This window comes from Scyliorhinus canicula, chromosome 11, assembly GCF_902713615.1.
Source record: "Scyliorhinus canicula chromosome 11, sScyCan1.1, whole genome shotgun sequence".
NCBI lineage: Eukaryota > Metazoa > Chordata > Chondrichthyes > Carcharhiniformes > Scyliorhinidae > Scyliorhinus > Scyliorhinus canicula.
In genome coordinates this window covers 157,488,721-157,509,438 of record NC_052156.1, presented here as the reverse complement: position 1 = coordinate 157,509,438, position 20,718 = coordinate 157,488,721, and the positions used below count along the sequence as shown (strand labels likewise).

General features: G+C 45.9%; 1 protein-coding gene across 2 annotated transcripts in view; it reads right to left on the bottom strand.

Annotated features, from left to right (window-relative positions):
* Window positions 1-3,765: 3,765 nt before the first annotated feature.
* The window catches only part of LOC119973546 (ankyrin repeat and SOCS box protein 13-like), a 34,948-nt gene continuing 17,995 nt past the window's right edge, over window positions 3,766-20,718 (bottom strand). Inside the window, exons 2-6 of one of the 2 annotated variants that reach the window (XM_038811843.1) lie at window positions 17,554-17,741; window positions 11,619-11,769; window positions 9,443-9,577; window positions 8,551-8,691; window positions 3,766-4,406 (exon numbers count right to left, since the gene is read on the bottom strand). In XM_038811843.1, the coding sequence (XP_038667771.1) occupies window positions 4,279-4,406; window positions 8,551-8,691; window positions 9,443-9,577; window positions 11,619-11,769; window positions 17,554-17,741 (743 nt within the window). In that variant the 3' untranslated portion in view covers window positions 3,766-4,278. Of the gene's footprint in view, window positions 4,407-8,550; window positions 8,743-9,442; window positions 9,578-11,618; window positions 11,770-17,553; window positions 17,742-20,718 lie in introns of both variants that reach the window. The other variant, XM_038811842.1, reaches the window with a different exon arrangement.

The window sequence follows — 20,718 nt, the reverse complement described above, 5'->3', positions numbered from 1 at the left end:
GCCACCGTTGCTGTGCATTTCCTGTTTTTATCTGAAACGAGAGGTGCTCTACGTGATTTTCTGCAGTTGTGAACCCACCCCCCCCCCCCCCCGTCTGACCACATAAACCACTCTCACTATCACTTTCCCGCGTCAAACCATTGGTAATTTACATGTAGGAAATAAATATTGTACAGACTGCCAAATGGCTTGAAGTCTTTGGAAAGCGGTGAGGTTAGTGGGCGGTAATAGTGACCACTTATGGATAAATAACTGCTAATTGATACAAGAGATGGGCAGTGAATGGTATTGGATAAATGGAGCGGGGAGATAGAGGTTTTACGAAGCCTAGCTGCTTTCCTTTTCTCTTTATTCTTTCACGGATGTGGGCGCAGCAAGCATTGCCCACCCTAATTGCCCTGGAGTAGTTTGCTGGGCCATTTTCAGAGGGCAGTTAAGGGTCAATCACATTGCTGTGGGTCTGGGGGTCACTTGCAGGCCAGACCAGGTAAGGTTGGCAGATTTCCTCCCCTCAAAAGGACACTAGTGAAGCAGATGGGTTTTTACAACAATCAGTGATGGCTCTCACGGTCACCATTCCTTTTTTTTTTAATTTTAAGAGTACCCAATTAATTTATTTCCCCAATTAAGGGGCAATTAAGTGCGGCCAATCCACCGATCCTGCACATCTTTGGGGGTGAGATCCATGCAGACACGGGGATAATGTTCAAACTCCATACAGACAGTGACGCGGGGCTGAGATCAGACCTGGGTCCTCAGCGGTGTGAGGCAGCAGTGCTAACCTAACTACTGCGCCACCATGCCACCCACTGTCACCATCCCCGACGCTAACTTTACATTCAAGATTTGGGGATGGAGGTGCAGGTTTCAGGACTGCTAGCCCAGTGACATTACCTCCAGGCCGTCATCTCCCTGACTGTGTCTACGTAGGAAGGTACTAGGGGTGTGGTGGTGGTGGTGGGTAGGGAAAGTGGGGGGGGGGGGGGGGGGGGGGGGGGACAGGGCACAGGGTTAAAGCGGTGAACAACAAGTGGGATTAATATCCCTGGGGTAATTCTACAGGTACTCCGGCAGCCACATCATGAGTGACGTTGGCGGAAGTCTGCCCTTGCTCACCCTTGGCCTGCTCAAACCTCGGAAACACTGACTAGAACGTAGGAACATCGAGCAAAAAGTGATCGACATTGCAGAGCAAGCACGGCAGCACAGTGGTTAGCATTGCTGCCTCACAGCGCCAGGGACCCGGGTTCAATTCCGGCCTCGGGTGTGGCACTTTCTCCCCGGGTCTGCGTGGGTTTCCTCCCACAGTCCAGAGATGTACAGGTTAGGTGGATTGGCCACGCTAAACTGCCCCTAGATGGGGTTACTGTGTTACATGTAGGGTGCTCTTTCAGAGGCTCCATGGTGACTCAATGGGCCAAATGGCCTCCTTCTAGAACTGTAAGGATTAGAACATAGAACATAGAACAGTACAGCACAGAACAGGCCCTTCGGCCCTCAATGATGTGCCGAGCCATGATCACCCTACTCAAACCCACGTATCCACCCTATACCCGTAACCCAACAACCCCCCCCTTAACCTTACTTTTCTTTTATTAGGACACTACGGGCAATTTAGCATGGCCAATCCACCTAACCCGCACATCTTTGGACTGTGGGAGGAAACCGGAGCACCCGGAGGAAACCCACGCACACAGGGGGAGGACGTGCAGACTCCACACAGACAGTGACCCAGCCGGGAATTGAACCTGGGACCCTGGAGCTGTGAAGCATTTATGCTAACCACCATGCTACCCTGCTGCCCCTTTTTTTTTTTCAAAGCCAGAAAACATAGAAACAGAACGGTTTACATTATAATGGTTTTAGTGGAGCCTGTCTCAATCACAATTCTATGATTCTATTCCACCCGCATAAAAAAGAAAAGCAAAGATAAAACAAGGACCTCATCTTCTTGAATCTCTTCCTTCTAGTGTCCATCGCAAATGCCCAAATGCTGAATTAATATGCCTTACGTCCTGGACTGTACCAAGCAGATTAAAGGCCATTGCATAATTCTGACGACAAATGATATTGCGGTGTAACGAGCCGGTCTCTTAGAGTCCTCGATGTCACCAGCTATTTCGGTAAATCTAACTGCCTTGCGACACTATTTAAAAAATGTTTTATTTTTATTTTTTTTAAAAGAGTACCCAATTCATTTTTTCTAATTAAAGGGCAATTTAGCGTGGCCAATCCACCTACCCTGCACATCTTTGGGTTGTGGGGGTGAAACCCACGCAAACACGGGGATAATGTGCAAACTCCACACAGACAGTGACCCAGAGCCGGGATCGAACCTGGGACCTCGGCACCCTGAGGCAGCAGTGCTAACCCACTGCGCCACCGTGCTGCCCTCCTGAATAATATACGATGCATTAACTGTCAAACAAGGAACTGATGTAGAAAAATAAACCCTGAGAAATCTATCGAATGGTTCTGGATCTAGAAATTATTCACGCCCCACTGGCTAATCTTGTGCATCAATTTTCTCGGTTTTGACAGACATGTTAGCTTCTCAAACTCCATCCCCCGAAAGGCAAGAGCAGTTGGTGCATGGGAAGATCATCAACTCCGAGATCTCCTCACTTGGAACTATATCGACATTGCTTCACTGTCACTGGATTCCTTCACTCCTGAATTCCCTGCTGAACAGCACTGTGGCTGTGCCTACACACTCACAGCTACAGCGGTTCAAGAAGACTGCTCACCACCATCTTCTCAAGGCTAATTAGGGATGGGCAATCAATACTAGTCTTGCCAATGATGTCTGTGTGTCAAGAATAATTTTTCAAAAAATGATTAAAATAGCAAAGGATTGAATCAAAGGCTGGAAGGGACATGGGTCTGGCCCACCAGCTGAAGGGGGGGGGGGGGGGGGGAAGAGCATTGCCTTTTTCCATGCAGTCCTGTCAGATCTTATGCCATTCGGCCCCTCGACAGACTGGCAGTGGCCCTTTCTCCGGGATCGAAGACCCTAGGGTGGAAGCTTCACCTGCATAGCTGCCATCCAATTTTGACTATCACCACAAAAGCTAGCAGCACTATTGAATGGCAGTGCTACAGGAAAGGAAAAGTGGTTGTTGCCGGCATGACACCCACCTGAAGACTACGATCATCACTGGATCCTGGGTCACACGCGAGCGTTGGCAGGTGAGGGTTCAGAGGGAAGGGGAGCCTCTCGGCAGCTGCCCAGGTTTGCTTCTCATGCTCCCTGCGTAGCGAGCCCCCAGCCCACCGCTGGACTAATACCAGTGGCAGCCAGATGAGGACCTTGAGTGAAGGTTAATTGGTCACTTAAGGGCCTCAATTGCCAACGGGGTGGAAGGCTGTCCATGGCCTTTGTGTCTAGACTTAATCAGGGTGGAGGCAAGAAGGTGGTCGAGAGCTCACCCACCACACTGCTCGATGTCACCAGATATTTTGGGAAATCTAACTGCCTTGCGACACTATTTAAAAAAAAAATTTAGAGTACCCAATTCATTTTTTCTAATTAATGGGCAATTTAACGTGGCCAATCCACCAACCCTGCACATCTATGGGTTGTGGGGGTGTGACCCACGCAGACACAGGGAAATGTGCAAACTCCACACGGACTGTGACCCAGGGCCAGGATCGAACCTGGGACCTCGGCGCCGTGAGACAGCAGTGCTAGCCACTGCGCCGCATGTCGCCTGACACGGCTAATCTTGAATAGAATGGAAATGATTGGTTCACTCCTCCCATCAATCATGTTTGGAGATCACATTGCTGTAAGTGATGGATTGATTTTACACCCATAAACCAAGTCTAGTTTGCTGATATGTTATTTTCTGTCAGCTTGTCGTCAAGTCCTCTCCGTCTCCAACTCGCAGAAGGAAGCAGTGATGTGAATAGATACTTTGCAATAATAAATCTAGATTTCAATGGCGTCAAGTTTAAAAACGTCTTAATTATCCAGGTAAGATTTAAATTTATCAGCTGAGAGGGTTGAAAGCACTTTCTACTATTGTCAGAAACATTTCAGCAAACTTAATGATGGAGGGACAACTTTTGCTCTTGGAGATGTGTTTGAACTTCAGCTGCAGATCGGGAGCGGTGAGAAATTACTGTTCGCTTCAGCGTACCTTGTGGTCTCTCGCGTTCTGTTGCCAGTAACGTGAAGGTTAAATCTGTTCACAAAATTCATTGATCGAGCTATTACTCCTCAATTCAACATGTCTTTGAAGGACCCATTAATATTTTGGGAGTTAAAAGCGAGGTTCAGTCATAGCACAGATAACCGATGAGTCTTGGAGCTATGTTTATCTGGTAGATTGCGTGCAGTCTCTGCGGCCCAAGGGCTTTCCTTAGTGTCACTCTGCAGTAGTGTGATAAACTCAGCGGTGTCCCTGTAGTAAAAACACAGCGGTTAAGAGCAATCCTAAAAGTGACAGATACACACATACACACTTCTCCCACATAAAAACTCATCATATTTGTAAATAGATTCCCGTTTGCCAGGTCACATTCTGTCACGCTGGCTGATGCGCTCACTTAGAAATTATATTTTCTCACTCCTACCTCAGCACCCTACTTGCTCAAACACCACTTACGACAAATCATTAAAGGCAAGAAAACTCTGTAAGCAAAGAGGACAGAAGCTCAACTAAATTACACCAAGAGGTTAGAATTTACTTTGATAGTTATCACCCCTTCACCCCTTAGCTTGTGAGCGACCAACAGGTTAAACCAGTGGGAAACCTGCAACCCAGGGTCCATGTGCGGCCCATGATACATTTTTCTGACTGTTGTCCATGCGCAGGGTTCCAATGCTCCATGGTTTCCATCTGCTTTTTCCTCTCACCAGTGTGACATAAAACAAGGGTACGTGAAGTGAGATGCACACAACTTTTTAAAAAATTTAAAAGTACCCAATTCTCTTTTTTTCCCAATTAAGGGGCAATTTAACGTGGCCAATCCACCTACCCTGCACAGCTTTGTGTTTTTTTTGGGAGTGGGGGACAGACACGGGGAGAATGGGCAAACAGTGACCCGGGCCAGGATTGACCCTGGGTTCTCAGCGCCGTGAGGCAGCAGTGTTTCCCAGTACTGCCCAAACTTCACACAACTTTTTTTTTAAATTTAGAGTACCCAATTATTTTTTCCAATTAAGGGGCAATTTAGCGCGGGCAATCCACCTACCCTGCACATCTTTGGGTTGTGGGGGTGAAACCCACGCAGTCACGGGGAGAATGTGCAAACTCCACACGGACAGTGACCCAGAGCCGGGATTCGAACCCGGGTCCTCAGCGCCGTAGGCAGCAATGCTAACCACTGTGCCACCGTGCTGCCCACAACTTCACACAACTTTGACTGTAAGAGCTGTGTGCTCCCTCTTCGCCCAATGTTTTTACCATTTGAAGTTGATAGTTCTATTAATATGAGAGTAATTAAGCATTTTCTATAAATCATGACGAAATATTTGGCGTGAATTAAAAGCATTCAATCTTATTCATGGGGTCTTGGTTAGTGAGAGTGCTCAATTCCAACCATGTGGCCCATTCACCAGGCCTGGTTGCCTATCACTGGGTTATACAGTGTTTGGTGGTACAGAACTTGAGATTTAAAAAAGTTAATTCATAGGATGTGGGCGTCGCAGGCTCGGCCAGCATTATTGCCCATCCCTAATTTCCCTTGAGAAGGTGGTGGTGAGCTGCTTTCTTGAACAGCTGCAGTCCATGTGGTGTAGGTACACCCACTGTGCTGTTAGGGAGGGAATTCCAGGACATTGCCCCAGCGACAGTGAAGGAACAGCGATACATTTCCAAGTCAAGATGGTGAGTGACTTGGAGGTGGTGGTGTTCCCATGTGTCCTTCTAGATGATAGTGGCTGTGTGTTTGGAAGGTGAGGCCTAAGGAGCTTTGATAACTTCCTCCAGTGCACCTTGTGGATGATACACAGAGCTGCCACTGTTCATCAGTGGTGGAGGACAGAATGATTGTGGAAAGGGCGCAAATTAAGAGGGCTACTTTGACCTGGTGTCGAGCTTCTTCAGTGTTATTGGAGTTACACTTATCCAGGCAAGTGGAGAGGATTCAATCACATCCCTAACTTGCAGATCTTTGTGGGACGGAGCACCCGGAGGAAACCCACGCAGATACAGGAAGAAAGTGCAAACGCCACACAGACAGTGACCCGAGATTGCAATTGAACCCGGGTCCCTGGCACTGAGGCAGCAGTGCTAGCCCCTGTGCCACCGCGCCGCTTTATGTTTAGTTGAAAAAGATACTGTTGCGAACTGTCTTGATGAGTCTAAGAAGAAAAGAGTCAACAACACATCTCCTTTTTCAGCAACATTATCAACATGCTGGGGTTGCCATTGACCAGAAGCTCAACAGGGATACGGAATAGGCTCAAAGGGCCAAATGACCTATTCCTCCTCCTAGTTTCTACGTTTCAGCCCATTAAAGTACAACTTAGCTTCAAATGAAATGAAATGAAAATGAAATTAAATGAAAATCGCTTATTGTCACAAGTAGGCTTCAAATTAAGTTACTGTGAAAAGCCCCTAGTCGCCACATTCCGGCGCCTGTTCGGGGAGGCTGGTAGGGGAATTGAACCGTGCTGCTGGCCTGCCTTCGTTGCTTTAAAAGCCAGCGATTTAGCCCTGTGCTAAACCAGCCCCTGCTTAAAACCAAACATAGTAAAAATATTTGAAATGCTCTCGGTGTAATTTCAGATTTGTTGGGCTTGGGTTTGTTGCTCTTCAACGCGATGGCGGACCAGATTCTCAGCGCATATTTACCTGTCGCACCTCAATATTGTCTGTAACCAATGGTCCACCTTGCCTCTCACCCCCAACACACTCAGACACCCAATTCCTGGGCCCACCAGCCTGGACCCTGACCTGGCACCAGCTTGTAAGCACCATCTGTGCTTTATTGCATAGGAATAGGAATAGGTCAGTTAGTCTCACTGACTGCTCCACTATTCAATATGACCATTGTGGAGCTGCGCCTCAATTCCATTTAACTGCGTTTGTTACAGATTACTTGACACGCTTCGCAATTAAAAATGTGGAGTACATTTTGTATTAAAAACACTGCGGCCAGGGCCCAGAGCTGAGAGTCAGAAACAGCTCTGGGGTATTCGGGTCATATATGTTTGGAACACCTTGCTCCTCATTGCTGTTAGATTCCAGATCCATCTCCCCCATTCCTGGCTCCCAACGGCAAATTTTTAAAAGGTGCTTGTTTTGTTATGCTCTTGACGTAGCATAAGCTGCTTCCTTGATGTGCACTCTGACAAAGGAAGGTTCAGGCTTGGAGATAGCTTCAACACATTTATTACTGTTAACCATTCTCTTACTTGGATTTGACTCTCCTGTTAATCCTGCTATAGCTAGTCAGACTGACGAACCAGTCTGCTACAATCCACGTGGTGGGTGTGATGTGTTTCAATCAACCTTGTGTACTCACTAAGTGTCCCCACTGGAAAGAGACTGAGCATGTGTGCTGTATCCTTTTATATGGGTTGGTGTAATGCCCTCTTGTGGTAGTGTCACCTCTGTGTGTATCGTGACTGCCCTTTGGTCGTGTCCTATCTTACTGACCTATTGGTTGAATGTCTGTGTCATGATGTCTCTGGTGCTCCCTCTAGTGTCTATCTAGTCTACATGTAGTTACATTAACCCCTTGTGTATTTACAGTGATGCATATCACCACAGTGCTTACAAGTAAATTGTGAAAGGACATCTTAAACAGAGCCAAAGAAAAAAAGATTGTTAATGCTTTTTCCTCAAACTGATGTTGAGCCAGTTTGTGGTACAAAGCTCGGAGGTAATAGGCAGCTGTAATCCCTCAAACGACCACACGGTGGCAGCATATTCACATATTACTAGCACTATTGTGCTTATATATCACCTGATTAAGCCAAAGGGTTGAATTATTAAACAGTTCCAGGAGCAGAGGAACCTGCAATATTTTCCCACTGGCTGGTTTGCCCACATCTTCCCACCTCCCAGCCATTGTGGAACATGCACGTTTAGGCGGGGGTAGCCAATTAGGCATCATTAAGGGCCTATTAAAGCTACTCTATACCTGCAGTGCCCTGCCCCAGACAGTGGGGACTGCTGACCTCTCATGGCTGGAGAGAAATCCCGTTGGATCGGTGGCCGATTATTGGAATCGGCTTGCTTATCAAAAAATATCCCACTGGGTGCCACGGACTAACAAAACACGGGATCGGGATCTGGAATTAAACACCAGCCTGGAGCATCTCAAAACAATGTCATACAATGGGGATGTGGGGGGGCTGCTGGCGAGTGAGTTGGATTTACTGTGGACAGATTGTGCCATACGTCATCACTTTTTCAACCCTGCCACATAGTTACATCATTTTTTTAAAAAAAATTTAAGAGTACCCAATTATTTTTTCCAATTAAGGGGCATTGTAGCATGGCCAATCCACCTACCCTGCACATCTTTGGGCTGAGGGGGTGAGACCCACGCAGACACGGGGACACATAGTTACATCATGATAAACCTGCTTACTCTGGTAATACTCCAGGCACGCTGAGGATGGTGATCCAGACTGCGTGTAGCGCAAAGGGGTCTTCCCTCGGTTGTCCTCTGCATAAACGTTGGCTCCATAGTCGATTAGCATTTGTATCAAATCGACATTCTTTGCCTTGGCTGCAAGATGAAGAGCAGTTTCGTGGAGTTTAGCACTGTTCACATTCGCCCCTGAAACAGAGTAACTGCATTTAAAAACAGAAGGGCAAGCTTGCATTTGTATCGCACTTTGGGCCTCTTCATTCAGGCAGCAGACTGGCCCCAGTTCACAGTATTCTACGATAATAGAACTCCATACAAACCAAATCGCAACCAGACCTGGTCACAAGGATCACAGGCATGGAAAATGGATGGATTCAATTTGGTGCTTCAAGGGAGTGGGTGCTCTTCAGAGAGTTTGTGGCGAAAGTAGATTGCTGTGACAGAACAGGGCTGGTTTAGCCTTTGCAGGCGGCAGGGTGGCACAGTGGCTAGCACTGCTGCCTCCCGCCGCCGCCGACCCGGGTTCAATCTAGGCCCCCGGGTCACTGTCCGTGTGGAGTTTGCATATTCTCCCTGTGTCTGCGTGGGTCTCACCCCCCACAAACCCAAAGATGTGCCAGGTAGGTGGGTTGGTCACGCTAAATTGTCCCTGAATTGGAAAAAAAGAATTGGATACTTTAAATTGATTTTTAAAAGTTTAGTTTTGCACTTAGCCTACCCTGTAACTAATTAACGCCAGCGTCAATGAATACAGAAATGGGAACATGGTCCATTCGCTAGCACCGAGTTCATCTTGAGTGGCACAAAAGTTCACAAAGGAAGCGATAAGTGTTAAACACGCCAGCAAGTGCCATTCGTTCCCACCACAGCTTGGGGACAAACACATTACCTGCATTCAGCAGCAGCTTTGCACAGTCGACATGGGGCCTTGCACAAGCCACGTGTAATGGGGTCCCAAAATGGCAGTCATAAGCCTCCAGATTTGCACCAACATCTATGAGCAGTTTCATGCATTCGGCGCTGCCTGAAGCACAAAAATCAGAGGAAATCATTGGAATTAAAATAAGACCAACCTATCCTTTTGTGGGCTAATGGATTTTGAAATGAAATGAAAATGAAAATCACTTATTGTCACAAGTAGGCTTCAAATGAAGTTACTGTGAAACACCCCTAGTTGCCACATTCCGGCGCCTGTTCGGGGAGGTCAGTACGGGAATTGAACCGCGCTGCTGGCCTGCTTTAAAAGCCAGCGATTTAGCCCTGTGCTAAACCAGCCCCATCTTTTTATATTATCTGTTTATATTAAGAGGGTATTCTGAGGAGTAGTTAATTAGAGAGTAATTAGATATTGTGTTTGGTTAGCAAGATGATGCAGTTAATGGGCGGAGCCAGGGTTCAAGCAGTCAGGTGTTGGAGGTTCAGTTTTAGTTTGTGGCTGGAAGGCAAGTTGAGAAATTGAGAGATTTACAGCCAGAAATTCTGCGTTGTTCTGACAGGGTTCAGGTTTATCTTTTCAAACAATCTCAGAAGACATCTCTTTCAGGCAAGTATTGCTGAGTGCTAACTGTATTTAAAAGTGGATTGGGATCAGAGATGGTTCTGTTGCTTGAGTGAGAATAAAGGTAACGGGGGGGGGGGGTTGTTGGGTTACGGATATAGGGTGGATACGTTGCTCGGCACAACATCGAGGGCCGAAGGGCCTGTTCTGTGCTGTACTGTTCTATGTTCTATGTTCTAGTTATTCTGTTATTGTATGGGCTGCACGGTAGCACAGTGGTTAGCACTGTTGCTTCACAGCGCCAGGGTCCCAGGTTCCATTCCCAACTTGGGTCATTGTCTGTGCGGAGTCTGCACGTCCTCCCCGTGTCTGCGTGGATTTCCTCCGGGTGCTCCGGTTTCCTCCCACAAGTCCCGAAAGACGTGCTTGTCAGGTGAATTTGGACATTCTGAATTCTCCCTCTGTGTACCCAAACAGGCGCCGGATTGTGGCGACTAGGGGCTTTTCACAGTAACTTCATTGCAGCGTTAATGCAAGCCTACTTGTGACAATAAAGATTATTATTAAGCATTATTTAAGGGGTAAGTGTAAGCTATTTTCTTGTGTGATGTTAAAGATATTTTAATACTGTGTTAGTCATAAAGTTTGTTTTAATATACCATATCTTTATTTTAATCACTCCTGCAGTAAGGTATCCTTTCTTTACAGTCTTACAAAAGTTAAAATAAAATATTGGGATGTCTGTCCAGTATCCTAGCAATTGTTGGAATCTAGAGCGGGAATGTAATAGGAATATTTGAAATTGGACAAGCTGATAATGGGAGAGCTAGATTAATAGTTTACGATCACAGCACCTAATGGCTTTGAACAAGGTTATTATTATCAAAGCTGTTGATTGTATCAGATGCTGCAGACCTCGCCCTCACCCACCCTCCTCCAGTCTTACAACCCTCCAAGGTCTCTACGTTCCTCCAATTCTGGCCAATTGCCCCAGCATTGCCGATCACGCCTTCATACCTGGGCTTGAAGCTCAGGAATTCCCTCCCGAACCCTCCCCACGTCTCTTTAAAAAAAAATTTAGATTACCCAATTCATTTTTTCCAATTAAGGGGGCAATTTAGCTTGGCCAATCCACCTACGCTACACATCTTTGGTTAGTGGGGGCGAGACCCTCGCAGACACGGGGAGAATGTCCCAGAGCCCAGATTGAACCTGGGACCTCGGCGCCATGAGGCAACAGGGCTAACCCACTGCGCCACCGTGCTGCCCACCCTCCCCACGTCTCTACCTCTCTCCCCCTTGAAGGTGCTCCCTAAAACCTAGGTCTTTGGCCAAGATGTTGGTCACCTGCCCCGATATCTCCTTCCGTGGCTCAGTATCAATTCTGTTTGACAACATTCCTTGGCAGCGCCTTTTTGATGTTTCGCCACTTCAAAGGCAGCTATATAAATGCGAATTGTTGTTGCTCGGCATTGAAAGGTGTCAAGTGAAGTGTCCCCTGCTCTCAGTTACGTGACGTCAATTTTAATTACTGGAGGAATAAATAGGAAAGTAAAGTGTAACTTACCGATCATACAGGCCTCATGCAATGGCGATGCTGCGAAAAAGAGGGGGTTGACCGTTGCTCCGTAGTTCAACAGTAACTTGACACATTCAATGCTGCCGGCAGCACATGCATCACAAAGAGGAGTACTCCCATCAATGTTTCTGGCATCAACCTGAGAGATATATACCGATGGAAAGATACATTTTTTACATGGCTGTTTTAATACAGGACAGAGGCAAAGTAGCTATTGTAGCAACTATGGTTAAACCACAGCAAGTAGAACAAACCTGGTTTGAATTGTGCACATCTCCAAAAATCTGTCCTGGTCCACCCACGTCGACACTACCACCAAGAAAGCACAACTGTGCCTGTACTTCCTCAGGAAACTAAGGAAATTCGACATGTCCACATTAACCCTTACCAACTTTTACAGATGCACCATAGAAAGCATCCTATCGGGCTGCGTCACAGCCTGGTATGGCAACCGCTCGGCCCAGGACCGCAAGAAACTTCAGAGAGTCGTGAACACTGCCCAGTCCATCACACAAACCTGCCTCCCATCCATTGACTCCATCTACGCCTCCCGCTGCCTGGGGAAAGCGGACAGCGTACCAGCCTCCCCGGACAGGCACCGGAATGTGGCAACTAGGGGCTTTTCACAGTAACTTCATTGAAGCCTACTCGTGACAATAAGCGATTTTCATTTTTTTCATTTCATAATCAAAGACCCCTCCCACCCGGCTTACTCACTCTTCCAATTTCTTCCATCGGGCAGGAGATACAAAAGTCTGAGAACACGCATGAACAGATTCAAAAACAGCTTTTTCCCCGCTGTTCCCAGACTCCTAAACGACCCTCCTATGGACTGACCTGATTAATATCACACTCCTGTCTGCTTCATCCGATGCCGGTGTCTATGTATTTACATTGTGTACCTGGTGTTGTCCTATTATGTATATTCTTTTTATTTTATTTTCATGTACTTAATGATCTGTTTGAGCTGCTCGCAGACAAATTCTTTTCACTGTACCTCAGTACACATAACAATAAACAAATCCAATCCAATTGGACCTCGTAGATCTCTTCTGTTGATCACAATGACATGCCAGAGCAAATAATTCAACAGCAAAGGTAGGAAGCAAAGGTTGCTGATTGAACAGGACTAACAAGGACATGATCCAGTTTGGTCGTAACTATGATCAGCAACCCGAGGGCTAAAGATGTCCAACAAGGTTAAAACTCAGCAATGGGGCAGCACGGTAGCACTGTGGATAGCACAATTGCTTCACAGCTCCAGGGTCCCAGGTTCGATTCTGGCTTGGGTCACTGTCTGTGCGGAGTTTGCACATCCTCCCCGTGTGTGCGTGGGTTTCCTCCGGGTGCTCCGGTTTCCTCCCACAGTTCAAAGATGTGCGGGTTAGGTGGATTGGCCATGCTAAATTGTCATATTCATTGTATATTCATTGTAATAAGCAAATATGGTCAAAAAGCCATTTTGTGCAAACACTGCGAAGAAACCATTTTATGTTATCTACTTTACAATCACTCATATTAATTAAGGGTTATTACATAATTAGGAACCAGCCAGAAACAGGTATTTACTAGATTGTGTACCTCAGTTAAGCTGTAATTAAAGAAGTAGTAATTACTTAAATAGTTGTGTTAGGATTTAAAGCTTATACTGCTAAACAGATACTGCTTTCGATAAGCATCAAATGAGACAGCACGGTAGCACGAGTGGCTAGCACTGTGGCTTCACAGCGCCAGGGTCCCAGGTTCGATTCCCGGCTGGGTCACTGTCTGTGCGGAGTCTGCACGTTCTCCCCGTGTCTGCGTGGGTTTCCTCCGGGTGCTCCGGTTTCCTCCCACAGTCCAAAGATGTGCAGGTTAGGTGGATTGGCCGTGCTAAATTGCCCTTAGTGTCCAAAATTGCCCTTAGTGTTGGTTGGGTTTACTGGGTTATGGGGATAGGGTGGAGGTGTTGACCTTGGGTAGGGTGCACTTTCCAAGAGCCGGTGCAGACTCTATGGGCCGAATGGCCTCCTTCTGCACTGTAAATTCTAAAAAAAAACAATGTATGTTATGCTATGAAAAAAAAAGGATACAAAGCACAGTTGAGAACTCCATCTGCCTTCTGTGGATGATCGAGACAGCCACCTGCTCACCATTCCCTGGCAGCTCTTTGCACACAATTTTCTAATGTGGGACTGTGCACTGCTCTGTATATAACAGTTTGAGACAATAATAAATGGAAGTTAATTGTCAGACAGTCCCAAGTTGTCCTTACTCTGTTATTAAAAGGATCAGGTTTATCTGCCACAGGTTCCAGTCAAGTGATGAAACTCACTGGGTACAACTGTCGGTGCGTCCGCACTGCATGGCACCAGAAAACAACGCGCTGAGGGAGTACTGAACAGTCAGAGGTACTGCCTTTCAGACAGGTGCTGAACAGCGGTCCCACAAGACTTTGCAGGTAGATGTAAAACAAATCCTATGGCACTATTCAAACAAGAGCAAGAGAGTTATCCCTGGTGATGGCCAATATATATACTTCTCAACCAACATCACAAACAGATTATTGGGTCAATCATATTGATGTTTGTGGAATCTTGCTGTGCGTACATGGATTGCTACATTTCCCATGTTGAAACAGTGCCTATACTTCACATAGTATTCTGGGACATCCTAAAGGGCTGTGAAAAGTGCCATATAAAATAAAAGTCTCTCTCTTTCCCAAGATGATAAAACCAGATTTATCTGGAGGGAAGCAATAGTATGGTAAGGGTTAAGCATCATGAAAGCAGCATGTCAGTAAGCTTCAGAGAAGTGACACCCTTTTATCACATAAACTTGAGCTGGGGAGGAGCAAGTGCGTGTGTTTTACTGGAAGGCATTTCCTCACTCAGTACAAATTCCGCCCATGCTGCCTGGCGTAACATGATAACTTCGGCGGCAGCGGCAGCCAATGAGAAACAGAGGATTGCATCAGTTGAAATTAATCTGCAGCAAAACAGTTCATGTGTACAAAGTTCACAGGTCACAAAAATCGCAGACAAGGAAAGTTTCCTCCAATTCCCAGGCCAATCAAAGAACAGAGGAACAAACACAGTCATGTAAACACTGAAAGAACACCCTCAACCTGCGATGCAAGTTCACCCCGACCTTGCAGCTGCCAGGGTCCATGTGCAACATTTCATTTCAGGGCAATGGGAAAACTGGAGCTGGGGCGGCACAATGGCGCAGTGGTTAGCTCTGCTGCCTCATGGTGCCGAGGACCTGGGTTCGATCCCGGCCCTGGGTCACTGCCCATGTGGAGTTTGCACATTCTCCCCGTGTCCCCACAACCCAAAGATGTGCAGGGTAGGTTGATTGGCCACGTTAAATTTCCCCTTAATTGGAAAAATTAAAATAAAGTGTACATAATGGACCATATCTAGCTGAAACACTAGTGCGGTTTGAACGATATGCGCCGTTACTTCGGCCTATAATTTGCAGTAGCAGGGCAGCACGGTGGCCTAGTGGTTAGCACAACCGCCTCACGGCGCTGAGGTCCCAGGTTCGATCCCGGCTCTGGGTCACTGTCCGTGTGGAGTTTGCACGTTCTCCCCGTGTCTGCGTGGGTTTCGCCCCCACAACCCAAAAATGTGCAGAGTAGGTGGATTGGCCACGCTAAATTGCCCCTTAATTGGAAAAAATAATTGGCTAATCTAAATTTATAAAAAAAAAAATAAAAATAAAAAAAAAAATAATTTGCAGTAGCTCTTATCTCATCACATGAACTGCAATGGGCACACACTGCCAGCCAATTTGTGCCAGTCTGCCATTAGCTTCACAAAATGTCATCACATGCTCGACTTTCCCACAATGTTTATGAAGTTGCTGAACGTGCACATTAATTGCCCACCAAACATGCACAGTGAATTACTAGATTTAGTGTTTTGTAAGTGGCAATTGAATTGTTAATATGTGCCTGTCAACCTCCTTGCCAGAAGGCAAACATTTAAAACTGTGGAGTCTCATTTCTTTAGGGGTGCGAATTGTTCCAGGAGGTTTTCTTTTCCCTTTCTGTTACTATAAACTCCCTAAATAATCTCCAACATTAACTGTGAGAGCCGTGCACTCCCTCTGCTTCCAAAGTGTAAATATTTATTTTCTTTTTACAATTTGAAGTTGATGATAGTTCTATTAATAATTGAATGATTAAGCATTTCTGATAACTTATGAAATATTCAGGTGTGTATTAAAGGTATTTAATCTTATTCATGGTGTTATGGTTAGTGAACAATCCTGATTTAAATCTTGCGGCCACTGAGATAAAGGAGGGCCACTCATCAGACCTACACACTCGCCCAGGTTAGCCATCATTGTGCTTGGGTATGACTGCTTCCCTAAGAACAGACCGGCTCCATGGAAAATTGGGAATTTTCAGGATGCCCACCTGAATGGCTCCACAATGCCATGTATGGGTAATACCCGAAGGATGATTTTAAGGAAATAATTGCCGAATGTGGGACATTATAGGCGGTCAGTAGCACAGTGGTCTTTCCTCTTGGGGATATATTTCCCTCTACTGACCCCCCCCCCCCCCCCCCACCCCCCCCCCCACACACACACACTCACAATGTTGCTGACGGACGCCAGGGTTTGAGGTTTGTTGCAGAGTAATAGTCATTCTTCAACTTGCTGAAACTGCTCAATGTTAAGAGAATGTTTAGAGAATTTGACTTGAGTAAAGCTAGTGGATGTATGTCGTACATGGGTAAATTTATAAGTTACGACGCATCCAGCCTTTGTTGGGTTTCAAATAGTCGCAGCAACAAGAGCAAGATTTACATCCAAACTAGGAGTAGGCCATTCATCCCATCGAGCCTGCTTTGCCATTCGATCAGATCATGCTTGATCTGATTCTGGCCTCAACTCCACTTTCCGGTCTACCCCTAATAACCTTCGACGCCCTCGTCAGTCAAGAATCTGTCTGACTTAGTCTGAACAATGTCGGATGGTCCAACCTCCACTGGTCTCGGAGAATAGAATTCCACACAATACTTTTCTGGTGAATTTTTCACTTCGTAACCCAAGAACACCATGTAAAACTGTAACATGCCATGAGAATAAATCAGAGACTGAACTCAGTGCCACACCATGCAAGGGATTTATTCACTCAAAATGCTGCAGCCTTTAAGTATTGGTTAAGATCCTCCAACCTGAGAAGCATCAGAGCCAGAATCGCCTGGTGTCTCCGATCTTGGATGAAGCTGTATTCATTTAAAAAAACTTTTCTCATATAACTCGGTTTTACAGTGGTGCACGCCAGCCCATTCTGGACTTGACATTTGCTCCCAATTTGTTGAGGGACTCTTTTTCACTTCAAAAGTGCAAAGTACAAGAAAATGTTAGATAGAAGATGCTTCTCTCACAACCTTTCCCTCTCTCTTTAATAATAATAATCGCTTATTGTCACAAGTCGGTGTCAATGAAGTTACTGTGAAAAGCCCCTAGTCGCCACATTCCGGCACCTGTTCGGGGAGGCCGGTACAGGAATTGAACCTGCGCTGTTGCCTTGATCTGCATTACAAGCCAGCTGTTTAGCCCACTGTGCTAAACCAGTTGATGCTCATATTTGCGTGTTCCTCTTGAGGACCAAATATTACATCCTCCACACCTCTTCCGACACTCTCACAGAGATCACGATTGCACACATCTCCAATTGTTCCCATTCCCCATAACTTTCAAACTATGGAATGCTTGTCCTGCCGGAGATTTCCATTACAAACTACAAGTGATCAAAATTCATGCAACTGCACCATTTCATTCGTGGGATCTGCTCTCCTACCATTGGCGGTGTTCTGCACTGCAAGCCAGTTCTCCTCTCACTTGCATTTCTCAAAAAAGAGTATTTATTGAGGATTAACACAAACGACACGTGACAGTTAATGAACGAGAGCCCAGTTTTTACCTGTGCTCCAGCAGCAAGCAGTATTTGTACGCATTGGATTTGCCCCCGAAGACTTGCCTCATGCAATGGGGTTATGGAATCTATAGTAACTAAATTCACACAAGCTCCATTTTCAATCAGTTGCTTCAGTTTAAAGACCTCCCCTTCTTTGACTGCTTCATGCACAGGTGTATGATCAGCCCAAAAACCTGAAAAAGAAAATAAACATAAAGTAACGTCACTGCCTTTAAAAAAATGTTTTTATGTAACAGAGTTATTCTCTTCTAGAAAAGAAGTAGGTGAGCAATAGAACTGGGGGCAATCTTTACACGCTTTAAAAGTATTTATTTACAGATATGTACATTACAAGCATACAACTCCAACCCAACAACCCGTTTCAATTTGCATCTATTTATATGGGCACAAACGAATCGCACATTGAGATAGATATATATATATATATATATATATATATATATTTAAAAATAACTTTAGAGTACCCAATTCATTTTTCCAATTAAGAGGCAAATTAGCCTGTCCAATTCACCTAGCCTGCACATCTGTTGGGTTGTGGGGGCGAAACCCACACAAATACGGGGAGAATGTTCAAATTCCACAAGGACAGTGACCCAGGGATCGAACCTGGGACCTCAGCGCCGTGAGGCAGCAGTGCTATCCACTGCGCCACCGCACTGCCCATCGCACATTAATATTAACCACCTGCATACAATTCAACACAATTAATTTACAATAAGCAGATTCCCTACTCTTTATGTAAAGTTTTGAGTTTATGTCAAAAAACAAAATTTCGGCAGTGCGGTGGCACAGTGGTTAGCATTGCTGCCTACGGCGCTGAGGACCTGGGTTCGAATCCCGGCTCTGGGTCACTGTCCGTGTGGAGTTTGCACATTCTCCCCGTGTCTGCGTGGGTTTCAACCCCACAACCCAAAGATGTGCAGGGTAGGCGGATTGGCCACGCTAAATTGCCCCTTAATTGGAAAAAATAATTGGGTACTCTAAATTTAAAACAAAAAGAAAACAAAATTTCAAAATAGATTCCGTATAAAGCATTACATTTTGAAATGACCCTTCTCTAGGGCACCTAGCAATTTATTTATACTTGCATTTCTTTTTGAATAAGAGATTTAATTTGTCCGCAATAAATCATGTCACCTTGTTAACCGCGCCCCCGCCCCGCTACTCCCCACCTTTAAAAGCACCTTTAAAGCTAATTATTTGATTCTGCTTTCGATCTCTCTCCTAACTTACTACTGCCAGATCAGCTTTTCCTTTATATGTGTAACACTTTGGGACATAGCAAGAGTATGTTGAGAGAGGACTGCTGAGAAATAGTCTGGACAAAGAAAGTCTGTGTGTATGGAGAGAGAGAGCGCGAGAGTGAAATGAAAGGAGAAAGAGAGAACAAATGAAAAGCAGAGACAGAATAAAAGGATAAGTAAAAGAGAAACAAAGTAATTTAGAAAAGCAGCGAAAGAAGGAATAATGTTATTATTATAATAATTGAAAAGTAAAAGTAAAAGGCCTAATTAGCAATGGCTACATCCGGCAAACAAATATTGTAAAAAATAATAATCAATATATGAAAGAACAAGCAGAGGAAATATGAGGGGTAGAAAAGAAAATGATGAAAGGTAAGTAGGGATGTTTGAGAGAGAGAGAGAAAAAGAGAGGAGTGTGAGAACAAGAAAAGTGAAAGTGCACATACACCCACACCCACACACGCAAAGTGAAGGATGTGCACACGTGTTACTGATAAAGTGAAAGTCAGATAAAAAGAGCAAGAGGACAGCCAGCAAAGAACAAACTGCTGGTAAGACAGTGGAGCAAATAAATGGAAAAGAAACAGAATTTGAATTAGAGGTGAAAAAGCAGTAAATTAAAAAGAGTAAAAGACGAAGCCAGTGGAAATGGAGTGTGATGCACGATCAATCACTACTGAAGCAAGATTGTAGTCCAATTGAAGGCTTTAATGAACAAGTAGTTACCCCAGCAGCTCCGGTACAGAATGACTGCTGCGGGTGAAACACAGACTCTTATGCTCCGCCTGCTGGGCGGAACCAGCAGGCAGGTTCTACCACTCATACTACAGTATAAGGTACATCCCACCTAGGTACCGCGATACCCCTAATATAGCCTACCACAGAGTGTGTGAGAGAGAGCGAAACCGAAAGAATAAAAGATAGAAAGTTAAAGTCAGAGTGAAAGTGCAGGAGAGAATGTGAAAGTTGAGACAGACGAAAAACGAATAAGAAATCATATCGGAAATTGGGAGACAGACAATGAGGGCGGCAGTCTGGTTCTACCACTCATACTACAGTATAAGGTACATCCCACCTAGGTACCGCAATACCCCTAATATAGCCTACCACATTCACCCCCTGTTCAAAAAAAAGAGTCCGGCGGGAGTGCTGGCCTTGCTTTTACAGTGGTAGAGGTTATAGCCGTACCCTTCGGTGCCTTTACATTCAACACACATATTTACAGACAATTATTTACAAGTTAATTTTACAATGAGACTATCAGCCGGTCGGGGGCCCTGGTCGTCCTCTGCGATCGTCGCAGTCCCAGCGGTGATGCTGGCGTAGGCTCGGGCATCCGTGGCTCTGGAAGCGCGTCATCTTCAGCTTCATCGACATCCGGATGGGGCCAGTGGGAGGACGGATCCTCCTGGGAAGGGGGCTGCGGTGGTGTGCACCGGGAATAAATTGTTGGGTTTGGTGGTGGTGGTGGGGGGTGTGTGTGTGTGTGTGTGTGTGTGGGGCCAGATCCCGGAGGGAGACTGTCTTGTCAGCCGTCGGGGTGCGCCACATAGGCGTACTGGGAGTTAACATGGAGGAGATAGCATGGAGGAGATGGCACTGGGAGTTAGCATGGAGGCAGCACGGTAGCATGGTGGTTAGCATAAATGCTTCACAGCTCCAGGGTCCCAGGTTCGATTCCCGGCTGGGTCACTGTCTGTGCGGAGTCTGCACGTCCTCCCTGTGTGTGCGTGGGTTTCCTCCGGGTGCTCCGGTTTCCTCCCACAGTCCAAAGATGTGCGGGTTAGGTGGATTGGCTATGCTAAATTGCCCGTAGTGTCCTAAAAAAAAAGTAAGGTTAAGGGGGGGTTTGTTGGGTTACGGGTATAGGGTGGATATGTGGGTTTGAGTAGGGTGATCATGGCTC